This window comes from Branchiostoma belcheri, unplaced genomic scaffold (assembly GCF_001625305.1).
Source record: "Branchiostoma belcheri isolate BF01 breed outbred unplaced genomic scaffold, Haploidv18h27 scaffold77, whole genome shotgun sequence".
Lineage (NCBI taxonomy): Eukaryota > Metazoa > Chordata > Leptocardii > Amphioxiformes > Branchiostomatidae > Branchiostoma > Branchiostoma belcheri.
Genome location: NW_017804431.1, coordinates 1,600,481 through 1,627,121, shown reverse-complemented (window position 1 = coordinate 1,627,121; position 26,641 = coordinate 1,600,481). Strand labels below are relative to the sequence as shown.

General features: G+C 43.4%; 4 protein-coding genes across 4 annotated transcripts in view; all 4 read right to left on the bottom strand.

The window, feature by feature from the left end:
- Positions 1–1,314: 1,314 nt before the first annotated feature.
- On the bottom strand, positions 1,315–10,005 carry LOC109485578. Its single transcript, XM_019789263.1, has 10 exons — positions 9,843–10,005; positions 9,238–9,360; positions 8,459–8,584; positions 7,842–7,931; positions 7,419–7,604; positions 6,608–6,747; positions 4,634–4,812; positions 2,601–2,761; positions 1,944–2,005; positions 1,315–1,412 (listed from the first exon to the last, which is right to left on the bottom strand). The coding sequence occupies exons 1-9, from the start codon at positions 9,883–9,885 to the stop codon at positions 1,944–1,946; spliced, it is 1,110 nt and encodes a 369-aa protein (XP_019644822.1). The 5' UTR covers positions 9,886–10,005; the 3' UTR covers positions 1,315–1,412.
- A 476-nt stretch (positions 10,006–10,481) lies between these two features.
- On the bottom strand, positions 10,482–13,158 carry LOC109485577 (tetranectin-like protein). The gene is made up of 6 exons (XM_019789262.1): positions 13,134–13,158; positions 12,807–13,034; positions 11,995–12,269; positions 11,524–11,655; positions 10,972–11,086; positions 10,482–10,559 (listed from the first exon to the last, which is right to left on the bottom strand). The coding sequence occupies exons 1-6, from the start codon at positions 13,156–13,158 to the stop codon at positions 10,549–10,551; spliced, it is 786 nt and encodes a 261-aa protein (XP_019644821.1). The 3' UTR covers positions 10,482–10,548.
- A 1,126-nt stretch (positions 13,159–14,284) lies between these two features.
- Positions 14,285–15,839, bottom strand: LOC109485576. Its single transcript, XM_019789261.1, has 3 exons — positions 15,779–15,839; positions 15,029–15,151; positions 14,285–14,433 (listed from the first exon to the last, which is right to left on the bottom strand). The coding sequence occupies exons 1-3, from the start codon at positions 15,819–15,821 to the stop codon at positions 14,285–14,287; spliced, it is 315 nt and encodes a 104-aa protein (XP_019644820.1). The 5' UTR covers positions 15,822–15,839.
- Positions 15,840–16,527: 688 nt separating this feature from the next.
- Positions 16,528–26,641, bottom strand: part of LOC109485620 (macrophage mannose receptor 1-like) — an 18,567-nt gene continuing 8,453 nt past the window's right edge. Inside the window, exons 7-12 of the mRNA XM_019789309.1 lie at positions 21,067–21,198; positions 20,214–20,328; positions 19,303–19,460; positions 18,410–18,541; positions 17,445–17,559; positions 16,528–16,687 (exon numbers count right to left, since the gene is read on the bottom strand). Of these exons, the coding sequence (XP_019644868.1) occupies positions 16,677–16,687; positions 17,445–17,559; positions 18,410–18,541; positions 19,303–19,460; positions 20,214–20,328; positions 21,067–21,198 (663 nt within the window). The 3' untranslated portion in view covers positions 16,528–16,676. The remainder of the gene's footprint in view (positions 16,688–17,444; positions 17,560–18,409; positions 18,542–19,302; positions 19,461–20,213; positions 20,329–21,066; positions 21,199–26,641) is intronic.

The window sequence follows — 26,641 nt, the reverse complement described above, 5'->3', positions numbered from 1 at the left end:
TTTCCCGGGAGCTGCCCATCGGGTCATCGAAGTAACGCCGGCGGATCGCTGGTTGGCATCGTTTATGGTTGTGACTAGGGCGGTATCTGATCGCCTTCGCGCCCACAACTTTCGTTCTTGATCAATGAAAACATTCTTGGCAAATGCTTTCGCAGTGGTTCGTCCTGCGGCGATCCAAGAATTTCACCTCTCCCGCCGCAATACGAATGCCCCCGTCCGTCCCTCTTGATCATTACCTCACGTTCCGAAAACCAACGAAATAGAACCGAGGTCCTATTCCATTATTCCATGCACCACTATTCAGGCGCCAGGCCTGCTTTGAACACTCTAATTTTTTCAAAGTAAACGCTCCGGCACCCCGAGGCACTCAGTTAAGAGCACCAGGGAGAATCCGGCGGGGAGGGCCGGGACGAGCAGTGACACGCCTCGCGGCGGACCGCAAGCCCGGTCCCAAGATCCAACTACGAGCTTTTTAACCGCAACAACTTTAATATACGCTAGGTAGGTAGGCTACTAGTATACCCATAGTCAACAAGGTGATAGTGCCTTTTATCTGAGTACTGTCGTTTCCACTGTCGGGGAATTTCATACGTCGTCTCTATTTGGGGCCTGATATCGAGGCTATTTGGTATTTGAAGTCAAATACCAAAGCAAGTAAAATTCCAAAGGTACAAGGTTATCGTGTGCTTATTTTGCGTGGAAACACACTTAAACTGATCCTATGATCATGGAAAAACAGACGTGGGGGAACGTAATGCTAAACGTTGAAAGTTTGTGTATGTTTTAGCTTAAGTAAGGTGTTTGCGTTTTTTGTAGAAAATTGTGACAGATGACTGATCATAAAGTTTAAGGAAAGTTGAAGATTTCAGCGGCCCCTGGCCAAGTACACGTAGTACCTCTTCAGAGTACATCGCCTCTTAAGCAAACAGGTACTAGGTACGGTCGCATGTGGCTCACACTGGATTGCTTTAGATCGAGTTTTCTTGGGCTTCTGTGGAGGTATTAGCCTGGGTACCATCCGGATTTTCGAGCGTTGCGTAGCGAAAATCCGGATGGTACCCAGGCTATGGAGGTATGGCGATGAAGGTTAAATATCCAGGTAGTACTTTCAACGTAATGCAAAATAAACTAGAAATGTAACATGTTTGCAAACCAAGTACATAATTTTTACCTTCACGTGGTCTACTCCAACAAACTACTGCTCTCATGTGGCTTATATACATACTAGTATGGTGACCAGTCCCTCAAACTCTGTCCCGCCACTTGCTACATAATGAAACCCAACACTGCAACACTACAAGGCGTTGGAAAGAGGTCTGAAGTAGTTTATTGCATAGCTACAACGGGCTGATGTTTTATTTCAGTTGAGTGTTGTTGCACCGCTACCATCATTCCGATCATGACATCATCAGCTGGGGTACGGTACAAAAAAAGAAAAGATGAAGCCAACGTTAAACCGCGAAGATACATGTAGAAAATGCAAGGTACAGAAATGTGTACGTAAGATCTTGTATGACATTGAAACAGTCACATTGTAGTAACAAATCCTTCAGAACAATATTCACAGATTTGCAGCTAAACTGTTTTCCGCTAGGTGGTTCTTTTTACCGTTGAGCAGTTGTCCGGTAGTCCGGTAATGTTATTAGCGAATCCGTCCAGTAATACGTTTATCGAAAGACTAAGTCCTGAAAGATACGGATTTTTAAACTGGATTTTTTAAAATCAAATCTATGTTTAAAAATCATCAAACTACATTTAGAATAGTTCTTATGTGCTGCAAGTGAGAAGAAACTTGTAAATGTTAGCCTATGGGCTGCGAGATGTGTTTGACATGTCAGTTTATGTACATGTATGTATGTATGTATGAACAAATAAACCATTACGAAGATTAAAACATTTTAAGATGACTCAAAGATTACTTAAAGACGTTGCAGAATACTTACTTACGGCATGCAGGTGTCGATGGAGACGATCATGCGGTCAGCCACCCCGATATCAGCACCGCCTGAAAGCGCAACGTTCTACAGGTCAATTATACACTACAGCGTTAATGGTAATATCTCGCCTGTGGTGTATGTGGTATCATAATGCATGGTCGATTCCTATTACCGCTTAATAAACCACCGAGTGAGCGAAGCGTTGGAGACTACACTAGAACGCCGATTTGCTACTCCTACAAATCAGTCGGCCTAAAAATAGTAGCTACTTGAAAAAACAGAGACGGGGGGCGACACAGTTTATCTGGCACGTATGACCCGCTAATGCTATCACGTGACTCTGACGTCACGTGCCGAATGTTGTAGTCACTATCTTTAGGCTGTATTTCACATTTCTACTATCGTTGGTCTGACGAATAAAAATAAGAAATATGGATATATGAAATAAAAAGGAAAATAAATAAATAAAAAATAGATAAAATGTAGATAAAAAGATTAATAATAGATAAATAATTAACAAACAAAAGATAAAAGAATAAATAAAATATAGATAAAAATGAATAATAAACAATAATAAACAAATTAAAAATAAAAATAGATAAAAAAATAAATAAATAAATAAATAATAAATCCTTTGCCAGACGGATACTGCTGCGAACTGACCGGATGTCCAGTTGACGTAGGTTGACTTCCTGGAGTAGAAAATGGCGGGGCCGGCGGGAACTCGCTCCCAGTCACAGGAGCCCTGAGGTCCGGTCTCCACCACCACAAGCCAACCCGCGTCGGCAGGACACCCGCCGTAGTTACGGTTTATGAAGAAACTCCTGTAGGAACAATAACATCGTCTGAGGGTACGCTGATAAGGCCATGTTGATTTGATTACTAAAAGTATACTAGTATGTGGATGATGTCCTCTGGAAACCCTAAAACTGGCGCGAGCGTGCGAATAAAAACGTTTGGCAAAAAAAGTGCTCTCCGTTATGAAATATACATGGTCATGAAGGTTGAAGAAATGACTAAACACACGATGGAGGCAGCCCTTCTCCACTACCACCAGCCAGCCCGCGTCAGCAGGACACCCGCCGTAGTTACGGTTTATGAAGAAACTCCTGTAGAAATAACAGCATCGTCAGAATAGAAAAAGGAAATAAAAAGAATTGAAAAATAAATGAAAAATCTTTTGCCAGCCCGCGTCTACAGGACAACCACCGTAGTTACAGTTTATGAAAAAACTCCTGTAGAGACATGATGATTATTGTCATTATTTTCCACATTGAAAACAGTGGTAAATTATTGTCGTTATTATCTATTTTGCACATTGAATACAATGGTACATTATTATCATTATTATTAATTTTGCGCATTGAAAATAATGGTAAATTATTGTTATTATTATTAATTTTGCACATTGAAAACAATGGTGCATTATTGTCATTACTACAGTATTCATTGTGCACATTAAAAACAATGGTAAACAATGTTATCAATGGTAAAGAAAATCTAAGGAAAAACCAAACTCTCAAGTTTTGTCGAGGGTTTCCCTTTAAATCCGATGTATTATTTATGGTCACGACAGTGTTCATTATGATAGACATAGCAAATAAGATCAACATGAGATAACAGTAGCCAAACTGGATAAACACCAGCTCCGACCTTGCTCCCGATTCCGACTACTCAGCCGTGGTCAGGGGGAGTTTGGCTGGTGCTAAAGAGGCCATCATTAGATAGCTTTAAACAATGTTTATAGTTAAATGTTCAAAGGTTAGGTGTAACAAGTCGTTCGGCGTAATGTTGCCAGCTGCCACCGCGCCGCGTGCCTGCGAAGCTGGCGTGTTAAGGTGAAGGGTGGTTATACTGGCTGCTAGTATACATATACAGATATGGCCGTGTGTGGCAAGGGCTTAACACGTGCGCACATAATACTAGATAGGCAGGGATCTAGATACTTCAATGTTTATGCTTCATTTAACCGACTGAGGAGATGCACAAAACTGTTTTATCTCTGAGTTTGTGTGAAAAGCGCCATACGATGCAGTTTGCGCGCGTGTTTGGCGTTTGAATTGAGAGTCCGCAAAACTTACTACTTTTATTTGCCCACAAAAAATCGATAGGAAGTCAAACAAGGCTCGAGGAAATGCCATCGGGAAATACAAATTTACAATATCAATGCAAACCAACTGTTTGTCACCATAACTAGTCACGTTGCATGATAACCAAGGTTTATCCTTTAGATCTAGTACAAGAAAACCATGAGTACGATTTTTTACAACTTCGGTCTTCGTAAGGATGGATGACCCAGTTACATCATACACGTGACTTTGCGGACATGTGACTCCACACCTCGCTAGTTTTGACCCAGTTGCAGTAGACACGAACTCGCTACGCGTTCAGAGTTTTTAGCAAATACATTCAGATAAGACAGTTAAGATACGTTAACATCCCAGTGTCTGAGCTCAATTTCTATCTACAGAAAAGCCTTTTGTTGTTGGGTTCATTATTCATTCATTTACATACCCAAGCTCCGGTTCATCTCCAAGTTGATAGAAAACTATATATTATAGCTGCTGTGTTTGTTCATTCATTCATCCATCCGTCCATCCGTCCGTCCGTCCATCCATCCATCCATCCATCCATCCATCCATCCATCCATCCATCCATCCATCCATCCATCCATCCATCCATCCCCCTCCCCGTACCTGCGTGCTTGCGGGTTGGTCTCCCCCTGTATAGAGAAGAAGTTGTACGTCTCTGTGGGCAGGTCCGTCCAGGGGGAGTACATGAGCCGGTCCCGGGAAAACCAGCTGAACTTGTCGCTGTTCACTCCGTTAAAGATCAACTCGCGGATCTCGGCACCTTGGATGAGAGTAATCTTCACCTGGGGACGATAAAGTATATAGTAGAGGGGATTCATTCCTCAAGCTACCGACATCTTGCACAAGCAGTCGTCCCTCAGTAAGACAGTAAGACATCTGGAGCCGCATAGTTCGTGTGACAGGCTCCAGATGTCTTACTGAGGGACGACTGCGTGTGTGAGATGTCGGTTAGCTGAGGAATGAATCCCCTCGAATTCACTTCACCTGGGGACGATAAAGATACATTGTCCAGACTCATGCTCAGCATGGTTCTGGATAGTCCACGCGTATCCAGAACCGTGCATGGGCCAAATCTACGTTCTTAAATACGCGGAGATTATCCAGAACCGAATACAGAATCTTGAATACTGATACGCAAAAAGAAAAAAAAAGACGGTAAGACAGAATACAGATTCGGTACAGTAGAGGTTGTTTTGATATTCAATCACCTTTCATAGAACCAGGACGGAGGACGACACAGACTTTTAGCAACCTTTGACCTTCCGTTATTCTTAAGAAACTAAATGCATTTTGTAAGGGACTGTACGATATTTACCGGGGGGGGAGGGCCGGTCGTCTGAGGGGGGAGGGCCTAGGAAAAAAATTTTGAGCCGGGGGGAGGGCCTGGGAAAAAATATTTTAATTTGGGGGAGGGCCTAGGTAAAATTTTTTTCCAAGATCCCTTTAACTCCACATTGTTTTTATACACGTTGAAAACATGATTAAACGTCTGTCCATACATATCGTAGCGATTTGCCAGTCATTGGAATCGGCAGAATTTTACGTTCCAATAATATCCATCCCTATTATTATAATGTATTCGCCCAAATCTCCCACAGTCCCCTTCAAAATCTTGCATTTTCGCCAGAATCGGCGAAACTGGACTACACAGCCAAATTACATGGATTAAAATCGCGTCAATGGCGGCAATCGAAACGATACCGATCAAAAATGTAGGGAAGGCTTGTCTGAAGATTTTGAAAATTAATTTTCGCCGTTCAACGCACCCTTCCCAGTGGTGTGCGTGCGTGACTCGGCAAAGGCCCCGCTGGTCCCGCCTCGCAGCTCGCTCGAACTTCTCGGCGTGGATGTCGGATGTCGACGGATTAATTTGGTATTTTTATTAAACCAAGGACTATTTTAACATTTACATCTATGTCCCTCCAAAGTTAATTGAAAACAACACGTAACTTGGCAATATTGTTTCCCTGTTTGTAATAAAATTGACGCGGAAGACGTGGACGAAAGGTAGGCTAGATAGAGGATTATTTCGATTACACTGACCGTCGTTACTGACTTTAAATTTATAGTTCGACGTACCAGCGAAATTTGTGCTGCCAAATTTGCCCCTCAACATGCAAAACATGGGTTGAATTTCAAAATTTTTCCGGGGGGACATCCCCCCGCCCCCCCCCCAAAGCCGGGCCTACTCGGGCTCTAGTGGCGCCTGCGGCGCGATGGCTCGCGCCTTCGGCACTTCATGCGGGGAAAATTTTCAATCAAAATCTCGCCATCCCCATACAAAATTTCACTCTCTATGATTCACGCCGGGGGGGAGGGCCTAGGAAAAATTTTTTAAGCCGGGGGGAGGGCCTCGGAAAAAATTTTTTGACCTGGGGGGAGGGCCTAGGAAAAAATTTTTACGCTACCCCCGGACGACCGGCCCCCCCTCCCCGGTAAATATCGTACAGTCCCTAACATCAAATTAGCAAATTTGTTGAGCCCGTGTGATGAAGACAGGCGAAACGGTGAAACAGTATTAGATAGAGTAAGCAAGAAAAGGAGAAATGAGAAAGAAAGGGGAGAGTAAAACCTCACCCTCTTGATCCCCAGCGTCTCCCAAATCTCCACCAGCGGGCTCTTGAGGTGAGCGGTGTGGGAGTGGTCGGAGCTCCAGGCGTCCACAGCCCAGTCTCCTACACCCGGTCGGACGTCGAAAACTACCTGCCAGTCGCACGCTACAAGAAACATAAACAGCCAAGAAACCGTGTATGAAAGTTAGACATCCAGGTAATAAGATACGCAAAAAAAAAGTTATTCAAGCAACTGAATCATATCCAGTTGCTTGAGTAACTGTTTTTTTTGCAAGAAACCGTCGTTAAAATCTGTGCTCAAAATCGTTTCATGAAATATTCAATTGGGTGGGGGGGGGCGATACCGGCTTCCAACAATCTTTGACTATTTGCTCAGGTCATGCAAGAAATTGAAAAATCATAGATAAGATATAGAAGCTCCAAGAAGAAACATAGTCAACACACCTTCGTCAAGATTTCTGAAATTCTCCACTCAAAACATTTTCAAGAAATATTCAAGCAGAAATTTGGACGTACGAATCCATCGAGTTTCCAAGTCCAACTCGATTCACATGTTTCAATCCCAGTTCTGTTTTGCTATCTTTATATTTCCGTTCTTTAGAGTTTGTTATTAAACTGTATAAGCCTGAAGGTTGATCTGGCGGGGCACGATATCGGCTTCCTACAACCTTTTACCCCTTTGGCCACGTCATACAAGGACTTGAAAAATCACACTTTAAACTATATTACTTATAACTACAACTTTAAAAAAATATATATTCTGAGCATAAAACCGTGGAAAGTTCATCTTTGTTATGGAAGACATGTGAACTTACGCGGTGGGGTAGTTGTTGTTTTGGTTGTATGAATTGTAGTGGTGGGCTGAGTGACGACACCACCGGATCCACCGCAGATGCCACAGAAGGCATGACAGCTGGCGGCAACGTAGTCTACACTACAGGACGCCACAGTGGGCCATCCGGGGTTAGCTCCACACAGGCTACTGCTGTCCGCACACACATCTTAGTAAACAAACAAACAAACACGTAAACACATCTTAGTAAACAATAAACAAATAAATAAACGAATAAACAAGGAGTAAACAGACAAGCTTGAACATTGCTGATGTACATTTCAGAAATGTTAGGGGCAAAACTTTACGATGAAGGCAAACGAACTTATTTTGCTCTGCATAGATCTAAGGCCATCTAATAGCAATGGGATAACGACATGATTTTGTTAAGCGTATAATATCTTACCGCTGCAGGTGGGTCCGTCCCATCCAGGTGAGCAGCGGCAGGTACAGGTGTTGCTGTCCAGGGTACCGTGCACGCAGGTGAGTCCGCAGTCTGGGGAAAAATCGGAGTTTTCGTGAACTTCTAGCTTTATTGCCTTCAGAGAAGGTAGGTCACTGTTGGGGAGACCAATGTCAAGTGCAAAAATGGGCCTCTACGTCACTGCAGTGGACGTTTGTCGCTTGTTATCAGTATATTTAAATGGATGTTCATGATTTTTGGTAGGCAAGTTACCGTTATGGAGGCCAAGGTCATTGTATTCCCATGTGGTGTATTTGTTTCATACAAAAAGTAGAACCCAACATTCATTCTTCGTAAACAAGGTAACGATAAAGATGGCAATACATAAAACAATAATCATAAGCAATATTGGTGCTTGTACATTTCATTTCATACCATGCCATAATGATAATTGTATTGTGGAGTTATATATTTGTATTGTATTGAGTTTGAATTTTTTTATTTATTTATTTATTTATTAAGTTTTACCACGAATAAAACTAGTTGACAAAAATGTAAACATATTGAAGGATCGTTACAGATAGAACATATTTAAGCTGTATCATAGGATTGGAACTTACATTGGCAGAGGTCCCCTGTCCAGGCGCCCACACAGTTACAGTCGCAGGTGTGCTGGTTGTAGTTGGCGGGGTTCCCGCCCCGGGTGCCGCCGTTATAACAGGGGCCGCGAGGGTCGGTGGCACACGCTGGCGGGTAAGAAAAGTAAGGAAAGAAAAATTCAGACGAGACGATTAAGTTGACCTAGTAAAATATGTCATGACAAACTGATGTTTATTGATGCTATGAATAATTTAGAAAACTTAAGGAAAATAAAGATGTACATCTAGTTTTAAAGTTTGATTTTGTTCTCACTGCATAGTCCATAGAACGTAACTCGCAAATTACACGTTGGCATGCTCAAACGTGGACAAATAATCAGTAAAAAATAAAAGAGTTGGCAAAATGGGAAGATAACAGCCTTGTATTCCACGAAGTGCATAGACTACCCAAGGTTGCATTCGTCCTGGCAACCGGCAAACACGTAGTCGTGACAAAAACAGATGGGGACAAATCTACGTTCTTGGATACGTGAAGACCATCCAGAACCGTGCCTGATTCTAACGCTAACCAATTCAAGCATAGATCTACATAGGCGCGGTCCTGAACACGATAAAAAAACTCGCAATGATTCAGTACTTACAGCATTGTCCGCAGAACTCCGGACACCTGGCGAACACGTAATCGTGATCATAACACATCTACGTTCTTGGATACGTGAATACCATTGGGAACAATGCCTGACCACGATAGAAGCGGTCCTGAACACGATAGAAAACTCTTTAGAAGACTCAGTACTTACAGCATTGTCCACAGAACTCCGGGCAGCTGGCGAACACGTAGTCGTGATCAAAACACATGGACAGCAGCGGCCATCCCGGACTGGCGCCGCACAGGGGACTCGTGTTCTGACATGACTGGGACGCTGGCGGGGGGGGGGGCGAAAACAAAGAATTTTCATACAATAGGAACATGTCGACAAGAGAAATCTAAAACGAGATCTTAACCGGGTTAAAGAAGAAACAGAGGGCGTCACGAAAACTCCCAAGAGTACCTAACCTTTTGCTACATGTTTCGTTAAAGATATTCGTCAAAAACTAACATATCTTGTGCTTAAAATGAAGAAAATACTTGCTTTGATTACAAAAGAAAGTTTCAAAAAAAAGCCACTCATTACAATGCAAAAACGGATCCATGTAACACACATGTATTGGTGGTATGGCTCTACAATTCACAAGTAGAATTACGCAAAGACTTATAATACAGAAAACAAAACTGTACGTAGATACGGAATGCGCGGTGCAATAAAGTACATAAATCGTTAAATGCAGCCAGTCTTCCAACATTAAATTATCTAATTTTCAATGTATCAACACATGTACAGTGTATACAGTTTTTATTACTTACCAGCTGTTGACAGAAATGCGAGGAATATCGACCAAACCAACATGGCGGCGGTTAGCTCTGTTCTCGCGGACGGAGGTCGTTACGTAGTGAGACGTCAGTCCTAAAGAGTCATGTTTTATATAGAACCTGGTTACGTAACTCTGGTCATAGGTCATACCGGAAGCTCTTGTTTATCGTTGCCTTCTCACACGAAGCCGGCCTTGGCCTACCGACCTTCTCCAGACCATGGTTGGGAGGTAGTTGCGAGGCCAAATTGTGTTATGAGTTGGTCGGCAAGGTTGCCTTCTATGATCAAGTAGTAGTCTATAAAAGTCGTCTTCACCAGCCGAACCGACTATGAACTTTACAAAATCAAAGCCACGTTCTGCTTAGACGGAATAAGGGAACCGAACTGAGGCTAGAAATACGAATGATACCAGGCTACTCCCAGCCTAATGCCGACCTTGGTTGGAAAGGGGACCGTCGGGAGCAGAGTTCTGTCATCTCTGATTGCCTTGATGTTTATTTACTTTATGCATTCATATGCAGTTACCAATTCGTCTCTTTGGTTACTTAATCATATAAAATACCTATCCAGACCCATTAAAGAATAACAAACAATCGCTCAGTTGAAATATCTCTTTATTTGACATATTTTCAATCATGAGTAGGTAGTGTTTACACCGGATCCATTTTGCCACAGCCGTTTTGCATCCAGCCGTGGTATTTAGCGTGGAACTGTAGATACAAAAAAAAACGACAAATATGTTAGTTTGAGGCATTATAGTTTGATATTCCTTACATTTGTTTGCTTGCTTGCTTGTGTAGTTCTTTGAATACAATAATTTGAGTCACAGGAAGTGAGGGGGAAATGGTATAACCGCAGACTGACAGGAAGGTCGAATTGGAGGTCAAAATGGTCTTGTCACAGGCTGGGAGGAAGTGAATTGTACTGCAGAGGAACTCTCAAGAACTCGAGGATTACATGTGCGTGACATTGAAATATGCACGAAATCAGACAAAAAATTAACAATAACAATTAAAACCAAGAAAGCTCTAAACACCTCACGAAGGTGTGAAATCTTCAACCTCGTCTTAAGTTTGACCTAAAAAGCAGCAGCCATGCAGGACAAGTACCCAAAGTTCTTACCAGCCTGACAGATGAACCTCATGCGACTCCCACAGTTCAGGTCGTTCCACATGTTCCCCCTGTCAGCCCCGTAGTAGTGCACACAATCCTCGTCGCCGCTCTGGTTCGGCTCGCCCTGCGGGTCGGATTTATATGATGGGAGCTTCAATGACACAACACAAACTATACGGCGACTTTCTAATTCTAATGACAGAATTCAGGTGTGCGAACAGGCATCTCTAAGAAAAGTTGTAAAAAAAATTGAAAATTTGTAATCACTGCATATTATATTACTAGTGTGCACTGATGTACTTTGTGAACAACAAAACAGGTGTGGGAACAGGCAGTAGATGTAGCTGATGCGTCCGTGTGTTCAACTCTATGTTGATGCGTTCAACTTTACATCCGTGCGATCAACTTTACGTCCGTGAGTTCAATTGCAGAGTAGAAATGGAAACAAAAAGAAATCTTGTAATTGTACTTACTAAACAGTGAAAGTTACAGAGACAAAATAAGACTTCAAAAATCAAAATGATATAAAGGGAAAGGAAAGACAGAGTTTCTGAGTTTTACCGGGTTCCATTTGTTGAAGGAAGTCAAGGGAGTCCCGTCTACGAAGTAAAATTGCCCCTCTGCCAGCGCGTCTCCCAGCCCGATCCAGAAGGACGCTCCGCTATTCACACTGTTCTTTATCGCCACACAGGCCTGTGGAAGTTGGAAAAAACTATGGCAGTGGATTCTCAGTTCCTTACATTTTACAGTTTTATCAAGAAAATCAGGTTTGCAGCATGAGGTAACTGTACAACAATCTGAATTGCACTGATTTGTAAAATCATATGTGGTAGAAATTAACTTACAAAGTTACATACAAGTGTTGTTTTCATGAAAACAAACAAACACAGCTCTTCGTCTTTAGGTATAGGCCAGCAGACCCTCGTTCTGCTGACAGATGGAAGCCGCCTCCTGCCAAGTCTTCTCTTCGTCTCACAAACAAACAAACAAACAAACAAACAAACAAACAAACAAACAAACAAACAAACAAACCTGGTGCAGTTCCTCGTCCTTAGGCATGGCCAGCAGACCCCCTTGCTGCTGACAGATGGAAGCCGCCTCGTGCCAAGTCTTCTCCTCGTCACACAAACAAACAAACAAACAAACAAACAAACAAACCTGATGCAGTTCCTCGTCCTTAGGCATAGCCAGCAGACCGCCCTGCTGCTGACAGATGGAAGATGCCTCCTGCCAAGTCTTTTCCTCGTCAAAGGCCCTCAGACACACGGCGCGGTTCACGATCAGCGCGTAGCCAGGGGGACACATGGCTGTGGATGTGAAAATAAACAAACAAACATCAATGTATGTGGTGTTGTAGACACAGCGTAGTCACGAGAACACGATGCTGTAGAGAGGAAAACAAACAGCAAAGGATAAGATGTTGTAGACGGCCAAATTTTGTGGGCTGACAGACTGCAGCCTTCTTCAGGTTCGAATGACCTCACTCATCTTTAATTGTCTTTAAGCAGACGCTCAGTTTTACGATAAGCTCGTAGTCATTGAGACACATTGATGTTGCCATGGAGACGTGAACAATGAATAAGGCGGGGGACGATATCGACTTCAAACAACCTTTGACCCATTGCTTACGTAACACGTCGTGTAAAAATGGGTCAGTCAATATGTTGCTGTATAGATGCAAAAAAACAATAAGCCGGAGGGCGATACCAACTTCGAAACAACAGAGGATGCGGAGAAACATCTTTTTTTGTTTCGCAGTTTGAATGTTTTGTACAAGAGGCATTTGATAAAGTTTTGACAATGCTATACATACCCTACCAAAGAAAACATGAAAACAAAATTACGCGTAGGGGTAGTTGTAGTCCCTTTGGTTGTTGTAGGATGAGTTGTAGGATGAGTTGTAGGATGATAATGGCTTGTAGTGGTGGGCGGAGTGACGATAACGCCAGATCCGCCGGAGCAGATCCCACAGAACAGATGACAACTGGCGGCCACGTAGTCTACACTACAGGACGCCACAGTGGGCCATCCGGGGTTAGCTCCGCACAGGCTACTGCTGTCCGCACACACATCTTAGTAAACAAACAAACAAACAAAACATAGTAAACAAACAGGCCACGTAGTCTACACTACAGGACGCCACAGTGGGCCATCCGGGGTTAGCTCCGCACAGGGTACTGCTGTCCGCACACACATCTTAGTAAACAAACAAACAAACAAACAAACAATTTAGTAAACAAACAGGCCACGTAGTCTACACTACAGGACGCCACGGTGGGCCATCCGGGGTTAGCTCCACACAGGCTACTGCTGTCCGCACACACATCTTAGTAAACAAACAAACAAACAAACAATTTAGTAAACAAGCAGGCCACGTAGTCTACACTACAGGACGCCACGGTCGGCCAGCCGGGGTTACTGCTACTGCTGTCCGCACAACATCTTAGTAAAGAAACAAACAAGTAAACAAACAAAAATAAACAAAGACGCAAATATCTCATCTCGGTGACATAATCAACAATATAGCGAATAAAAAATACCGGATGCCGCAGTCCTTTAGCCTGGGTGCCATCCCCAGTAGTATATTCGCCAGCTCTATAACTCTCTAACCCAGGCTAGCAGTCCTTAGCGAGTAAATAAAAAATCAATGGACGTATCGTTATATGGAAAGGCAGGTAAGTCTGATTTTAAAGTACGATATACTTGAACTTCACATGTTGTATTGTTTATACTTACCGCTGCAGGTGGGTCCGTCCCATCCAGGTGCGCAGCGGCAGGTGCAGGTGTTGCGGTCAAGGGTACCGTGCACGCAGGTGAGTCCACAGTCTGGAGGAATATATAGCATGAGGACCAAAGTATAAAAACCATTGTGATCACAAAGATGCTCATACACAAAAAACTTAACTTGACGAGTACTGTACACATATGAGGATGCTACTTGAAACGTCTGGCAGTTTTCAAATCTATCAAGTTACTTGATTACTAGTTTCTTATGGATTTCATTACCTGGATTTGTAACCTTCATCGACGAACAGAAAAAGCAAGGATATGGACAAACAACGAGAACCCATTGTGATTACAAAGGTATCCTTGACTAAATTGTATAGGGAACCATGAACTGGTGACGATTGCCGAAATAGCATTGTTCATGATCTATCTATGATGATGTAACAGACATAAACGTAGGTTTAATACATTGGCCACATTCTGAGACCTGATTTCCCTGTCTCTGACCTTTTGTGGTCTGTGGTTAGGGGATTTCCTCTCCCAATACTCTTTCAAACTTTAAAGTCTCAAAATGTACATGTTGCGAGATGCATACTTATATACACATGGAGAACTTACTTTGGCAGCGGTCCCCTGTCCATGCACCCACACAGTTACAGTCGCAGGTGTGCTCGTTGTAGTTGGCGGGGTTCCCGCCCCGGGTGCCGCCGTTATAGCAGGGGCCGCGAGGGTCAGCGGCGCACGCTGGGGGGAAAATAAATTGTAACTAGAAAGAAAACATTATCAAGGAAGTTGATAATTTTACCTTCACAAAGTCTAGCCTGAAACGCTGGCTGGAACAAGAAGGGAAGTAAAGAAACACGAAGACAAGAATTTTAGATGACAGAATAAATATCACGACAAATCGCTTTTTCTAGATTCTGTAAATGATTAAAGGAAAATAAAGGAAAAACTAAAGATAACAGTCAGGTAGTTTTATGAAGAGTCAGGAAAGACTCTCCGTGTGTAAACAGTTTCATCAGGTTGGTAAACACTTCGAGAACACATTATTTGTCTTCTCCATTCATGGCGTCACAGTTAAAGTGTGACACAGTAAAATGATGTGGTTGTGAATCTAAGAAAATATAGTATCCAGAACAGTGTTTCATCCAGAAACATACGCATGCACGGTTATGGATCACCGTGTATGGATAGTCCACGCATATCCAGAACCGTGCCTGGGAGTAAATCTACGATCATGGATACGTAAAGACCAACAGTGCCTGAACCTAACGCTAACCCATTGAAGCATAGACCTGACAGGTACGGTACTGGACACGATAGAAAACTCAGTACTTACAGCATTGTCCACAGAACTCGGGACAGCTGGCGAACACGTAGTCGTGATCAAAACACATGGACAGCAGCGGCCATCCCGGACTGGCGCCGCACAGGGGACTCGTGTTCTGACACGACTGGGACGCTGGAAGGGGGGAGGGGGCAAAATAGAAATGAACCAGTTTTAGCTCATTAACGTGCCAATCTTTTACTGGGCATTTAAGAATACGTTTTTTCCAGACAGTAGCCTGTTTCCTATTATTGTAGTGTACCGTATACAGTAGTAGATTTGACTCTGTAAAAGTAATTAGCCTTCGGGCACGATTTTGCAGATAAAGACACTTAAACAGAAGACACAAAACGTTATGAACAATATTTACATGTTCCGTAATGACATAAATCAAGCGACTAAATAAATTATGCGAAGATTCAGACTGGCTTTCACCATTGACTCATAAAATTACGTACTGTTCTACCCGAATGTCCAGCTAGCCTGCAGCAACAATATTTACTACTAGTAGTTCATTGTACTGAGTAAAATCCGATTCATTTTCAACACGAACACCAACAAGAAACGGTTGGGATCCGAACCCCTGACCTTCTGGTCCAGTGGCAAGGTCATCATCCAATATGGACAGGTGAATGAGCCTACTATTACCACTAGTAACCTTGACATAAAATGTCTAATATCGGACTTACTTCGCTATGAAAGTCGATCAAAACTGATAAGAATCTTCAGAATATAAAATTTAAACGGAAGAACTTGTCTCACCGGCAATCGCCACTCCAGATATAAAAAGGAGACAAAACAGCATGTTGGTGTGGTTAAGAGTCCTCTGTAGAAATGAGGCCAAGTTATCTCTGGTGATACATTTATAGAATCTGCCTGTCCCCGTAAGTAGGGTGCGACAGTTAACACATGCTACACGTGAAGGTGTTTGTTTTAATAGATGGAGAGGACTGATGAGTAAGTAATTGGAGTGTACTATACGGCAAAAGGACGAAAAAGGGAAGTAGTAGACCAGGAAAATTTCTGTTCCGTAGAATATATGTACCTATCGTCACACACACACACAAACAGACACACACACACACACATGTACACACACGTGCATACACACACACACACACACAAACACACACATACACAAACACACACACACACACACACACATGCACATATACACAGACACACACACATACACACCCATGCACACACACACACACACACAAACATACACACACACAAATACACACACATATATTGTACACACACGCACGCGCCCACACACACACACACACACACACACACACATACATATTATACATACGCGCGCGCGCACACACACACACACACATTGTACACACACACATATTGTACACACACAAACACAAACACACACACACACACACACACACACACACACACACACACACTCACACAAAGGCACCCAAACAATCAAGACAAGCAAACAGACACAGGGCCTTCAGAATCCTTTGCCTTCACTAAAGCTCCGACTGGCCAGTGCATTGATCATTTATTGCGTTTATTCGTCTTTTATTTGCAATCAATTCAGCTTGTCCGACATCAATACATCTGCTTTTCTCCTGCCTCTAGTTGAAGTACATTCCACCACGTCATTCGTAAAGAGTTTGGAAGGCAGGTTTCCTCAGGGTAGAACTGAAAACGTGAAACGAAAGATTGGTTAGAATATAGCAATGACATATTCTGATGGTGTCTTTGTAGTGTCTGGATGTGTTTGTCAGTTTCTGAAGTTATTTCTATATGGTACATTTATGATCAATCAAGCCTGTGGTGACAACATCCTTTGCTCTCTGTAATTTTGGGTCACGGGGTCATAGTTTACTACTTTTTTTAGTGTGTCTGAGTGTGTATGTGTGTATTTCTTTCCGCATTCTTTGGCCAACATAAATCAATAAGCTATGGATTAGTTACACTTGGTATTTGAGTAAGTAATGGACAAAGGTCAAGGTCAATTTAGGCCTATCGTCTTTCTTTGGTACTGCAGGAGAATTTCCTTTTTTACTATTTGGTCAAGGTAGGGTCTTGTCTGGCAAATAAATTTGGTTGAATTGGGGCCTTTTTGCCTCTTCCCTTGGTACTGCAGGAGACCTTTAATTTTTGTCATTGTGTATGTGAGTTGTTTCGGGTATGCTATATGGTAGTTACATATTTAAAGTTAAAACTTACGATCCAACACAAAGACGTTCTCTCATCTAGAGGCTTTCGACCAGTCACATTGATCTTCCTTAGTACACTCAACCTCGACGGGGGCCTACATCGTCTTTGACCCAGTGTTGACATCACACTTCAAAGAAGCCACGTGACAAGACTCACTGGGTCAGTCTACTGAGGAAGACCAGAGTGAACTTTCTTGTGTTGGATCGTAAGTTTTAACTTTAGACAAATTTCTCACTTGTCTGGCAGATGAATTTCTGCGGGTTGGCGCAGTTCAAGTTGTTCCACATGTCGTTGCCGGCTGGGAGGTACTCGCCACAGCCCTCGTTCCCTCCGGAATTATTCGGTTCCCCCTAGGAGCAAATGTGACGGTTAGCTTTGAATCTCATGTATGGTAGCCTCTACCAGGCTTCGGGAGAGAGAGGACAATTTTCTTCGGGAGCGTCAAACTGTTCTCTCTCGAGTCGAGCAAACTCCCTTGGTATGCTATCTCTCTATTTGGCCGATTTCTACTCTTTTCAGACACCTCCCGAAGCCTGGTAGAGGCTACATGTGTTCTTCATCACCTACCCACTACAGGTTGTGACCGACGAGAGACTTGGCAGATCACTCAACGGAATTTATAGGCAAGGAACGAACCCACAACTAATCATGAAGTCCCCAACGGCCATCAAAGCTGTCTAATGGCCTTAATTACAACTTTCCACTTTTAAGCCCATATTGGTCATTCGAACTTGATGAAGGCAACAGTACGGAACGAAGTTTAACTGATTGCTGCAGAACAGTTGGCTGGTCTTACAATATTTCACATGTAGTCCAGCACCACAGACCCTAACTCTTACCGCTTGGTCATTCAAACCTGACGGAGGCCAGAGTACAGAGCGAAGTCTAACTGATGTCTGCAAAGCAGTTTCTTGGTCTTACAGTGTTTTCCTTATTGGAGTTCACCAGTGCAGAACCATCAACGTCTGAAGTCTTCATCATGTTGAATAACCAACCTACGTAATTGGTCATTCAGACCTGATGAAGGCCACAGTAAGGGACGCAGTCTAGTTGATTGCTAAAATACAGCAATCTCTTACAGTGTTCCACTTGTTGAATCCCACCATCGCCGTCCCTAACCTTAGAGGTAGGTCATTCATACCTGATGAGGGCCACAGTACAGGACGATTGCTATATTATAAAAGTGGTGACCGGACTTACGGCGCCCCACTTGTTGAATCCCACCACCGCCGTGCCGTCCGCGTAGCGCCACTGGCCCTCCGTCCCGACGTCCGTCAGCCCGATCCAGAACTTGCTGTTGGCGTCCGCGCCGTTTTTCAGGAGAAGACAGAACTGGGAAAACAAGAAGTAATTTTTGTGAATTTCTTGTTATATTCCTTATTATACTTTTCTCGCTAATTTTGTGCATATTCCCTTGTCGAGCACATGTAATACTCGATTTCCTGATCATGAGTCCATCTACTATACCATTCATTTCATCCCCAGCCTGCAGTGAGACCATTTTGAGCGTAATCTGCACAGGTTTGTTTGTTTGTACTTAAACTGGTGAATGTCCCCTCGTAAGCTGCGCAGGTGTTGTTTGTTTGTTTGTTTGTTTGTTTGTACTGTACCTGGTGAATATCCTCTTTTTTGGCATAACGAGCGTCCCCCCCCCGTAAGTGCGCAGGTGTTGCCTGTTTGTTTGTTTACCTGTTTGTTTGTTTGTTTTTTAAACTTTACCTGGTGAACGTCCTCGTTTTTCGGCATGACCAGCGTCCCTCCGTAAGCTGCGCAAGTGTAAACCATTTTATTTGTTTATTTGTTTGTACTGTACCTGGTGAATTGGGCATGATCCCCGTAAGCTGCGCAGGTGTTGTTTTTTGTGTATTTGTTTGTTTGTTTGTACTGTACCTGATGAATGTCTTCGTTCTTGGGCATGACCAGCGTCCTCCCGTAAGTCGCGCAGGTGTTTGTTTGTTTTTTGTTTGTTTGTACTAAACCTGGTGAATGTCTTCGTTCTTGGGCATGACCAGCGTCCCCCCGTAAGCTGCGTAAGTGTAAACCATTTTGTTTATCTGTTTACTTGTTTGTTTGTTTATTTATTTGTACTGTACCTGGTGGATGTCCTCGTTTTTCGGCATGACCAGCGTCCCCCCGAAAGTCACGCAGGTGTTTCCGGCGTCGTACCAGGACTTCTCCTCCATGAATGCCCGGACGCAGAGTTTGCTGTCCTGGAGCATCGGCAGGTACCCGGTCGGGCAGGTTCTATATGCTACATTAAAGATTAATCAAGCTTATGGTGACGACATACCTTGCCCCCATTTTAGTATGGGGTCAAGGGGTCAATGGAGTAGTCTACTACAGTTTTGGTGTGTCTGAGTGTGTATGTGTGTATTTCTTTCCGCATTCTTTGGCCGACATAACTCAATAAGCTATGGATCGGTTACACTGCTGCTGGGTATTTGAGTAAGTATTGGGGAGACGAAGATCAAGGTCAATTTTGGGTCTTCTATCATTTTCCCTTTGTACTGCAGGAGAATGTACGTTTTGTGCTATTTGGCATGTGTTTCCTGGGGGCAAGGTAATAAGGTCTTACTTCTCTAGCAAATGAATATATTTGAATTTGGATCTTCTGGCGTCTTTCCTTGGTACTGCAGGATATCTTTCATTTTTTTGTCATTGTGCATGTCAGTAGGTGTTGTTTCAGGAGTCAAAGAAAGTTCTTACTTATCATAAAAGTCATTCTGTGTTGGTAGTTACATACTTAAAGTTAAAAACTTTAGATCCAACACAAAGACGTTCTCTCATCTAGAGCTTTCTCACTCTGGTCTTCCTTGGAAGACTCAACCGCGACGGGGAAGACATCGCCTTTGACCCAGTGTTGACGTCACACTTCAAAGAAGCCACATGACAAGACTCACTGGGTCAGTCTACTGGGGAAGACCAGACTGACTGGTCGAAAGCTCTAGGTGAGAGAACTTCTTTGTGTTGGATCTAAAGCTTTAACTTTAGACAAATTTCTTACTTGTCTGGCAGATGAATTTCTGCGGGTTGGCGCAGTTCAAGTCGTTCCACATGTCGTTGCCGGCTGGGAGGTACTCGCCACAGCCCTCATTCCCTCCGGAATTATTCGGTTCCCCCTAGGAGCAAATGTGACAGAACTGTTAGCTTGGTCTTACGATGATCTACTTGCTGTGCGACAGAACCGCAGATCCTAACCCTTAGCGCTTGGTTATTCAAACCTGATGAAGGGAGGCAACAGTACGGGAACGAAGTCTAACTGATTACGTTTCCAGGCCTTACGGTGTTTCACTTGTCAAATCCCACCACTACAGACCCTAACCCTTACCACCTGGTCATTCAAACATGACGAAGGCAACAGTTCAGAACGTAGTCTAAATGATTACTACAGAACTGTTTGCAGGCCTTACGTTAATTCACGTATTGAATCTGTCCCTAATACTTAGCGGTCGGTCATTCAAACCTGACGAGGGCAATAGGAAAAGGAACGTAGCCTGATTACTATATAACTGTTTCCAGGCCTTAGGTTAATTCACTTGTTGAATCCGACCCTATCCCTTACCACTTGGTCATTCAAACCTGATGAAGGCAACAGCACGGAACGAAGTCTAACTGATTCCTGTACAGAACTGTTTTCAGGCCTAACGGTGTTCCACCACAGAACCTATATAGCGCTATATATATTGGTCATTCAAACCTGATGGAGGCCCAAGTACCAGTTTTCAGGCCTCACGGTGTTCCATTTGTTGAATCCTACCACCGCCGTCCCTTACCCTAGCGGTAGGTCATTCAGACCTGATGAAGGCCACAGTACTGGACGCAGTATAGCTTATTGCTAAAATACAGCAGTCTCTTACGGTATTCCACTTGTTGAATCCCACCACCGCCGTGCCGTCCACGTAACGCCACTGTCCCTCCGTCCCGACGTCCGTCAGCCCGATCCAGAACTTGCTGTTGGCGTCCACGCCGTTTTTAAAGAGGAGACAGAACTGGGAAAACAAGGAGTGAAGTTTTCGTGAATTTCCTGATAATTTGTTTATAACTGTACCTGGTGAATGTCCTCGTTCTTCAGCATGACAAATGCCCCTCCCCCCCGTAAGTTGCGCACGTTTGTTCATTTGTTTGCTGGTCTGTTTATTTGTTTGTTTTTTGTTTGTCTGTTTGTTTGTTTGTTTGTACTGTACCTGGTGAATGTCCTCGTTCTTGGGCATTACCAGCGTCAATCCGTAAGCTGCGCAGGTGTAAACTATTTTGTTTATTTGTTTACCTATTTATTTGTTTGTTACCTGTTTACCTGTTTGTTTGTACTATACCTGGTGAATGTCTTCGTTTTTCGGCATAACCAGCGTCCCCCGTAAGTTGTGCTGTTGTTGTTTGTTTATTTGTTTGTTTGTTTATTTGTTTTTTTTTACTGTACCTGGTAAATGTCCTCGTTTTTCGGCATGACCAGTGTCCCCCCGTAAGTGGCGCAGGTGTTTGTTTGTTTGTTTGTTTGTTTGTTTATACTGTACCTGGTGGATGTCCTCGTTCTTGGGCATGACCAGCGTCCCCCCGAAAGTCGCGCAGGTGTTTGCAGCGTCGTACCAGGACTTCTCCTCCATGAATGCCCGGATGCAGAGTTTGTTGTCGGGGACCACCGCCAGGAACCCGGTCGGGCAGGTGCCTGGGGCGGGAACAACGACAGTGATAAAAGTGATTGTGCCTAGCCTCTACCAGGCTTAGGGGGGCGGCTGGAAGAGTAGAATTGGCCAAATAGAGAGATAACATGCCGAGGGAGTTGGTCCGCTAGAGAGTACAGTTTACCTGTACTCTAGCCTGTACTCTCCAACTCTCTTGGCATGTTATTTTTGTATTTGGCCAATTACTACTCTTTCCAGTCCTCTCCGGTAGCCTGGTAGAAATTAGCTTGTGCCATCAATTTGTTTGAACCTTACTGATTCATTACAAAAAAAAACATATAGGCCGTCTGACCGCTTTTCATTGAAGTCATGAGGGACGAATTCAGGACTAGGCAAAATATACCAAGGTACTGTGGGGTAAGCAGCAGACCGTCAATTAATATCGTTCCTCATAAAGTTGACTTTGTACGGCGTACGTTAGGTTTTAGTTCGTGATGTTTGAAAGAGGCGTAACATATTTGTTAATTGTGAACTTTTTCTATGTGCCATTTTCTAATAGAATCGGATACGTCTACAACAAGTCTTTTCTATTGGATACTGCCTTGCCGGTTGGTTGGTTGGTTGGTTGGTTGGTTGGTTGGTTGGTTGGTTGGTTATTTGGTTGCGACTCCGAAAGATAAGCTCGGATTTTACGTTTACCTGATGGGAAACTTTGGTAGTAGTTGGTGGTTGTAGCTTGCGTTGGCCGTGTGGTGGTTGTAGCCTGGGATACAACGCTCCCGCTGCCCGCCGCCGCACAAAGGCCACAGAAGTTGTGGCACAGGTCCGCCACGTCGTCGGTGTGCCAGGAGGCGGTGGTGGGCCAGCCCGGGTTGGCACCTTCAAAGGACGTATCGGTCAAGTTAAGTTTTTAGCCACTTCCAATCCACTGTTGTTTGTTTTGTTTATTTGTTTGTTGCTTTTGGAAAATGGCCACCAAAAAAGTAAACGTAATTCAGAGCTTACACCAGCTCGATTTGTACAGCAAAGTTACAAAATAACGCACTTAAAACACATAACCAATATATACCAATTGTATCTTTACATCACAAAAATCGTTTTTAGCCCTACTTGCGACGCCCAGCCCGGCAGCAAAGAAAATAGTCCAAATCATTGCGGAGTTCGATCGACGGTCCCTTTAGTTCCTTCGTCTGGGTACAAACTGTTGAGAAATCGACCTGTCCTTTATACTTATACCCTACAGGATGGGCACGTACGAACTGGTGTTGACATTTCGCGTTATTAATAAAGGTAATATGGATAATATGAATATTTATTAATAAGGTTCACATGAGGTCACGGCCAGCAAAGTTCCCTACAGGATGGGCACGTACGAACTGGTGTTGACATTTCGCGTTAATAATATTAATAAAGATAATAAGGTGCGTGTCAGGTCACGGCCAGCAAAGTTCGCGACTCGCTTGAACAATGACACGGTTAGTAACAGGTCATGTGTTGGCTTTTCGTGTTTTTGGGGGAGGGGAAAGAACAAGAAGGTAGCCCATTTTAAGTTCTACACAGTATAATATATCTGTTTCAAGTGCTCAGTATTAATATGCATGTCTTCATACTAAAAAAGAAGGGTCAAAACTTTTGGCTACTACTTATATTATGATCGCTACGTTTGTACATACGAACATGGTAGTAATCCAGAGAAGCATCGAGTTCCGGTTGTAACCATAATTGTTCAACATACGTAACGATTCATTTAAGTGCATTCAAGTCTTTCAAAAGCGTTTTACCAGATTTTAACACCTTGAATGAGGGCGCCGTCCTAGGTTTTTTTAACACATTCATCTTGAGTCAATATTATAAATGTGTATTTCCATACATGTATTTAATGCTGTATTTAATTAAGATGATGTTGTGCTCACTATATATTTTTATGGTAAGGATTCCACGCACTACAAAACTTCTCTGCGTCATAGAGGTGATTACATCATTTCCGGTAACATTCGAAGAACGGATGCTTGCCGGAAACTCTGCTGGTTTAAGGCTGCCCAGACTTATCCCCAGCAAAGATCTCATTATAATATTACAATGAGGCACTTGGGTATTGTAATGAGCCTGTGGCAGGCTTGATGCCTGTGAATATGTAGTAGTTTGGGTGATAACTGACCCCAGTTCACCGCCCAAATGCACCACCCTCAATTTTGCATTAGAATTGCGCGCTAATTGAGCTTGTGCAAGATGGAGAGGACTGATAAGTAGTTGTAGTGTACTGTACGGCATAAGGAAAAAAAGGGAAGTAGTAGACCAGGAAAATTTCTGTTCTGTAGAATACATGTAGCTTATCTTCTCTCACACACACATGTACACACATACACACACACACAAACACATACACATGTACACACACGTGCACAAACACACACACACACACAAACACACACACACACAAACACACACACACACACACACACACACACACACACACACACACATACACAAACACACACACACACGTGTACACACACACACACACACACAGAAATGCACCCAAACAATCAAGCAAACAGACACAGGGCCTTCAAAATCCTTTGCCTTCACTAAAGCTCCGACTTGCATTGATCATTTATTGCGTTTATTTCTCTTTTTATTGCAATCAATTTGGCTTGTCCGACATCAATACATCTGCTTTTCTCCTGCCTCTCGTTGACGTACATTCCACCACGTCATTCGTGAACTGTTTGGAAGGCAGGTTTCCTCAGGGTAGAACTGAAATCGAGAAACGAAAGATTGGTTAAAATATAGCAATGACATATAATGATGGTGTCTTTGTAGTGTCTGGATGTGTTTGTCAGTTTCTGAAGTTATTTCTATATGGTACATTTATGATCAATCAAGCCTGTGGTGACAACATCCTTTGCTCTCTGTAATTTTGGGTCACGGGGTCATAGTTTACTACTTTTTTTAGTGTGTCTGAATGTGTATGTGTGTATTTGTGTTTCCGCATTCTTTGGCCAACATATGTCAATAAGCTATTGATCGGTTACACTTGGTATTTGAGTAAGTAATGGACAAAGGTCAAGGTCAATTTAGGCCTATCGTCTTTCTTTGGTACTGCAGGAGAATTTCCTTTTTTTTACTATTTAGTCAAGGTACGGTCTTGTCTGGCAAATAAATTTGGTTGAATTGGGGCCTTTTTGCCTCTTCCCTTGGTACTGCAGGAGACCTTTAATTTTTTGTCATTGTGTATGTGAGTTGTTTCTGGTATGCTATATGGTAGTTACATATTTAAAGTTAAAACTTACGATCCAACACAAAGACGTTCTTTCATCTAGAGGCTTTCGACCAGTCACTCTGATCTTCCTCAGTGCACTCAACCTCGACGGGGGCCGACGTCGTCTTTGACCCAGTGTTGACGTCACACTTCAAAGAAGCCACGTGACAAGTCTAACTGGGTCGGTCCACTGAGGAATATCAGAGTGACTGGTCGAAAGTTCTAGGCGAGAGAACTGTTTTTGTGTTGGATCTAAAGTTTTAACTTTAAACAAATTTCTTACTTGTCTGGCAGATGAATTTCTGCGGGTTGGCGCAGTTCAAGTCGTTCCACATGTCGTTGCCGGCTGGGAGGTACTCGCCACAGCCCTCGTTCCCTCCGGAATTATTCGGTTCCCCCTAGGAGCAAATGTGACGGTTAGCTTTCAAGCTCATGTGTTCTTCATCACCTTTTCCACTACAGGTTGTGAACGATGAGAGAACTTTCAAAGACTTGGCAGATCACTCAACGGATTTCATAGGCAAGGAATGAACCCCGGAGTTTCCACAAGTAATCATGAAGTCCCCAATGGCAATGGCCATCAAAGCTGTCTAATGGCCTTAATTACAACTTTCCACTTTTTAAGCCCGATCCCTGCGGACCCTTGTGCGTACCATATTGGTCATTCGAACTTGATGAAGGCAACAGTACGGAACGAAGTTTAACTGATAGCTACAGAACAGTTGGCTGGTCTTATGGTATTCCACATGTAGCCCAGCACCACAGACCCTAACTCTTATCGCTTGGTCTTTCAAACCTGATGGAGGCCAGAGTACAGAGCGAAGTCTAACTGATGTCTGCAAAGCAGTTTCTTGGTCTTACAGTGTTTTCCTTATTGGAGTTCACCAGTGCAGAACCATCAACGTCTGAAGTCTTCATCATGTTGAATAACCAACCTACGTGATTGGTCATTCAGACCTGATGAAGGCCACAGTAAGGGACGCAGTCTAGTTGATTGCTAAAATACAGCAATCTCTTACAGTGTTCCACTTGTTGAAGCCCACCACCGCCGTCCCTAAACCTTGGCGGTAGGTCATTCATACCTGATGAGGGCCACAGTACAGGACGAGTGCTATAAAAGTGGTGACCGGACTTACGGCGCCCCACTTGTTGAATCCCACCATCGCCGTCCCTAAACCCTAGCGGTAGGTCATTCATACCTGATGAAGGCCAAAGTACAGGACGATTGCTATATTATAAAAGTGGTGACCGGACTTACGGTATTCCACTTGTTGAATCCCACCACCGCCGTCCCGTCCGCGTAACGCCACTGTCCCTCCGTCCCGACGTCCGTCAGGCCTATCCAGAACTTGCTGTTAGCGTCCGCGCCGTTTTTCAGGAGGAGACAGAACTGGGAAAACAAGGAGTAATTTTTGTGAATTCCTTGTTTTATTCCTTATTGTCACTTTCTCACTAATTCCGTGTATATTCTCGACCACGTGTAATACTCGATTCCCTAATCATGAGTTCCTCCAATGTACCGTCTTCACATGCTTGTTTGTTTGTTTTTGT

What these genes read in the sequence shown, in the direction of transcription:
- LOC109485578 (XM_019789263.1), bottom strand. Translation starts at nt 9,885, where the DNA reads ATGTTGGTTTGGTCGATATTCCTCGCATTTCTGTCAACAGCTG. An exon ending in GGACGGACCCACCTGCAGCG is followed by an intron (nt 7,605 to 7,841) that starts GTAAGATATTAT and finishes TTGTTTACTAAG; the next exon opens with ATGTGTGTGCGGACAGCAGT. An exon ending in AACAACAACTACCCCACCGC is followed by an intron (nt 6,748 to 7,418) that starts GTAAGTTCACAT and finishes TGTTTCTTGTAG; the next exon opens with CGTGCGACTGGCAGGTAGTT.
- LOC109485577 (XM_019789262.1), bottom strand. Translation starts at nt 13,158, where the DNA reads ATGTGTGTGCGGACAGCAGTACCCT. An exon ending in AGGACGAGGAACTGCACCAG is followed by an intron (nt 11,656 to 11,994) that starts GTTTGTTTGTTT and finishes CAACTTCCACAG; the next exon opens with GCCTGTGTGGCGATAAAGAA. An exon ending in CCTTCAACAAATGGAACCCG is followed by an intron (nt 11,087 to 11,523) that starts GTAAAACTCAGA and finishes TCCGACCCGCAG; the next exon opens with GGCGAGCCGAACCAGAGCGG.
- LOC109485576 (XM_019789261.1), bottom strand. Translation starts at nt 15,821, where the DNA reads ATGCTGTTTTGTCTCCTTTTTATATCTGGAGTGGCGATTGCCG. An exon ending in ATCTGGAGTGGCGATTGCCG is followed by an intron (nt 15,152 to 15,778) that starts GTGAGACAAGTT and finishes CCCCCCTTCCAG; the next exon opens with CGTCCCAGTCGTGTCAGAAC. An exon ending in CGAGTTCTGTGGACAATGCT is followed by an intron (nt 14,434 to 15,028) that starts GTAAGTACTGAG and finishes TTTTCCCCCCAG; the next exon opens with CGTGCGCCGCTGACCCTCGC.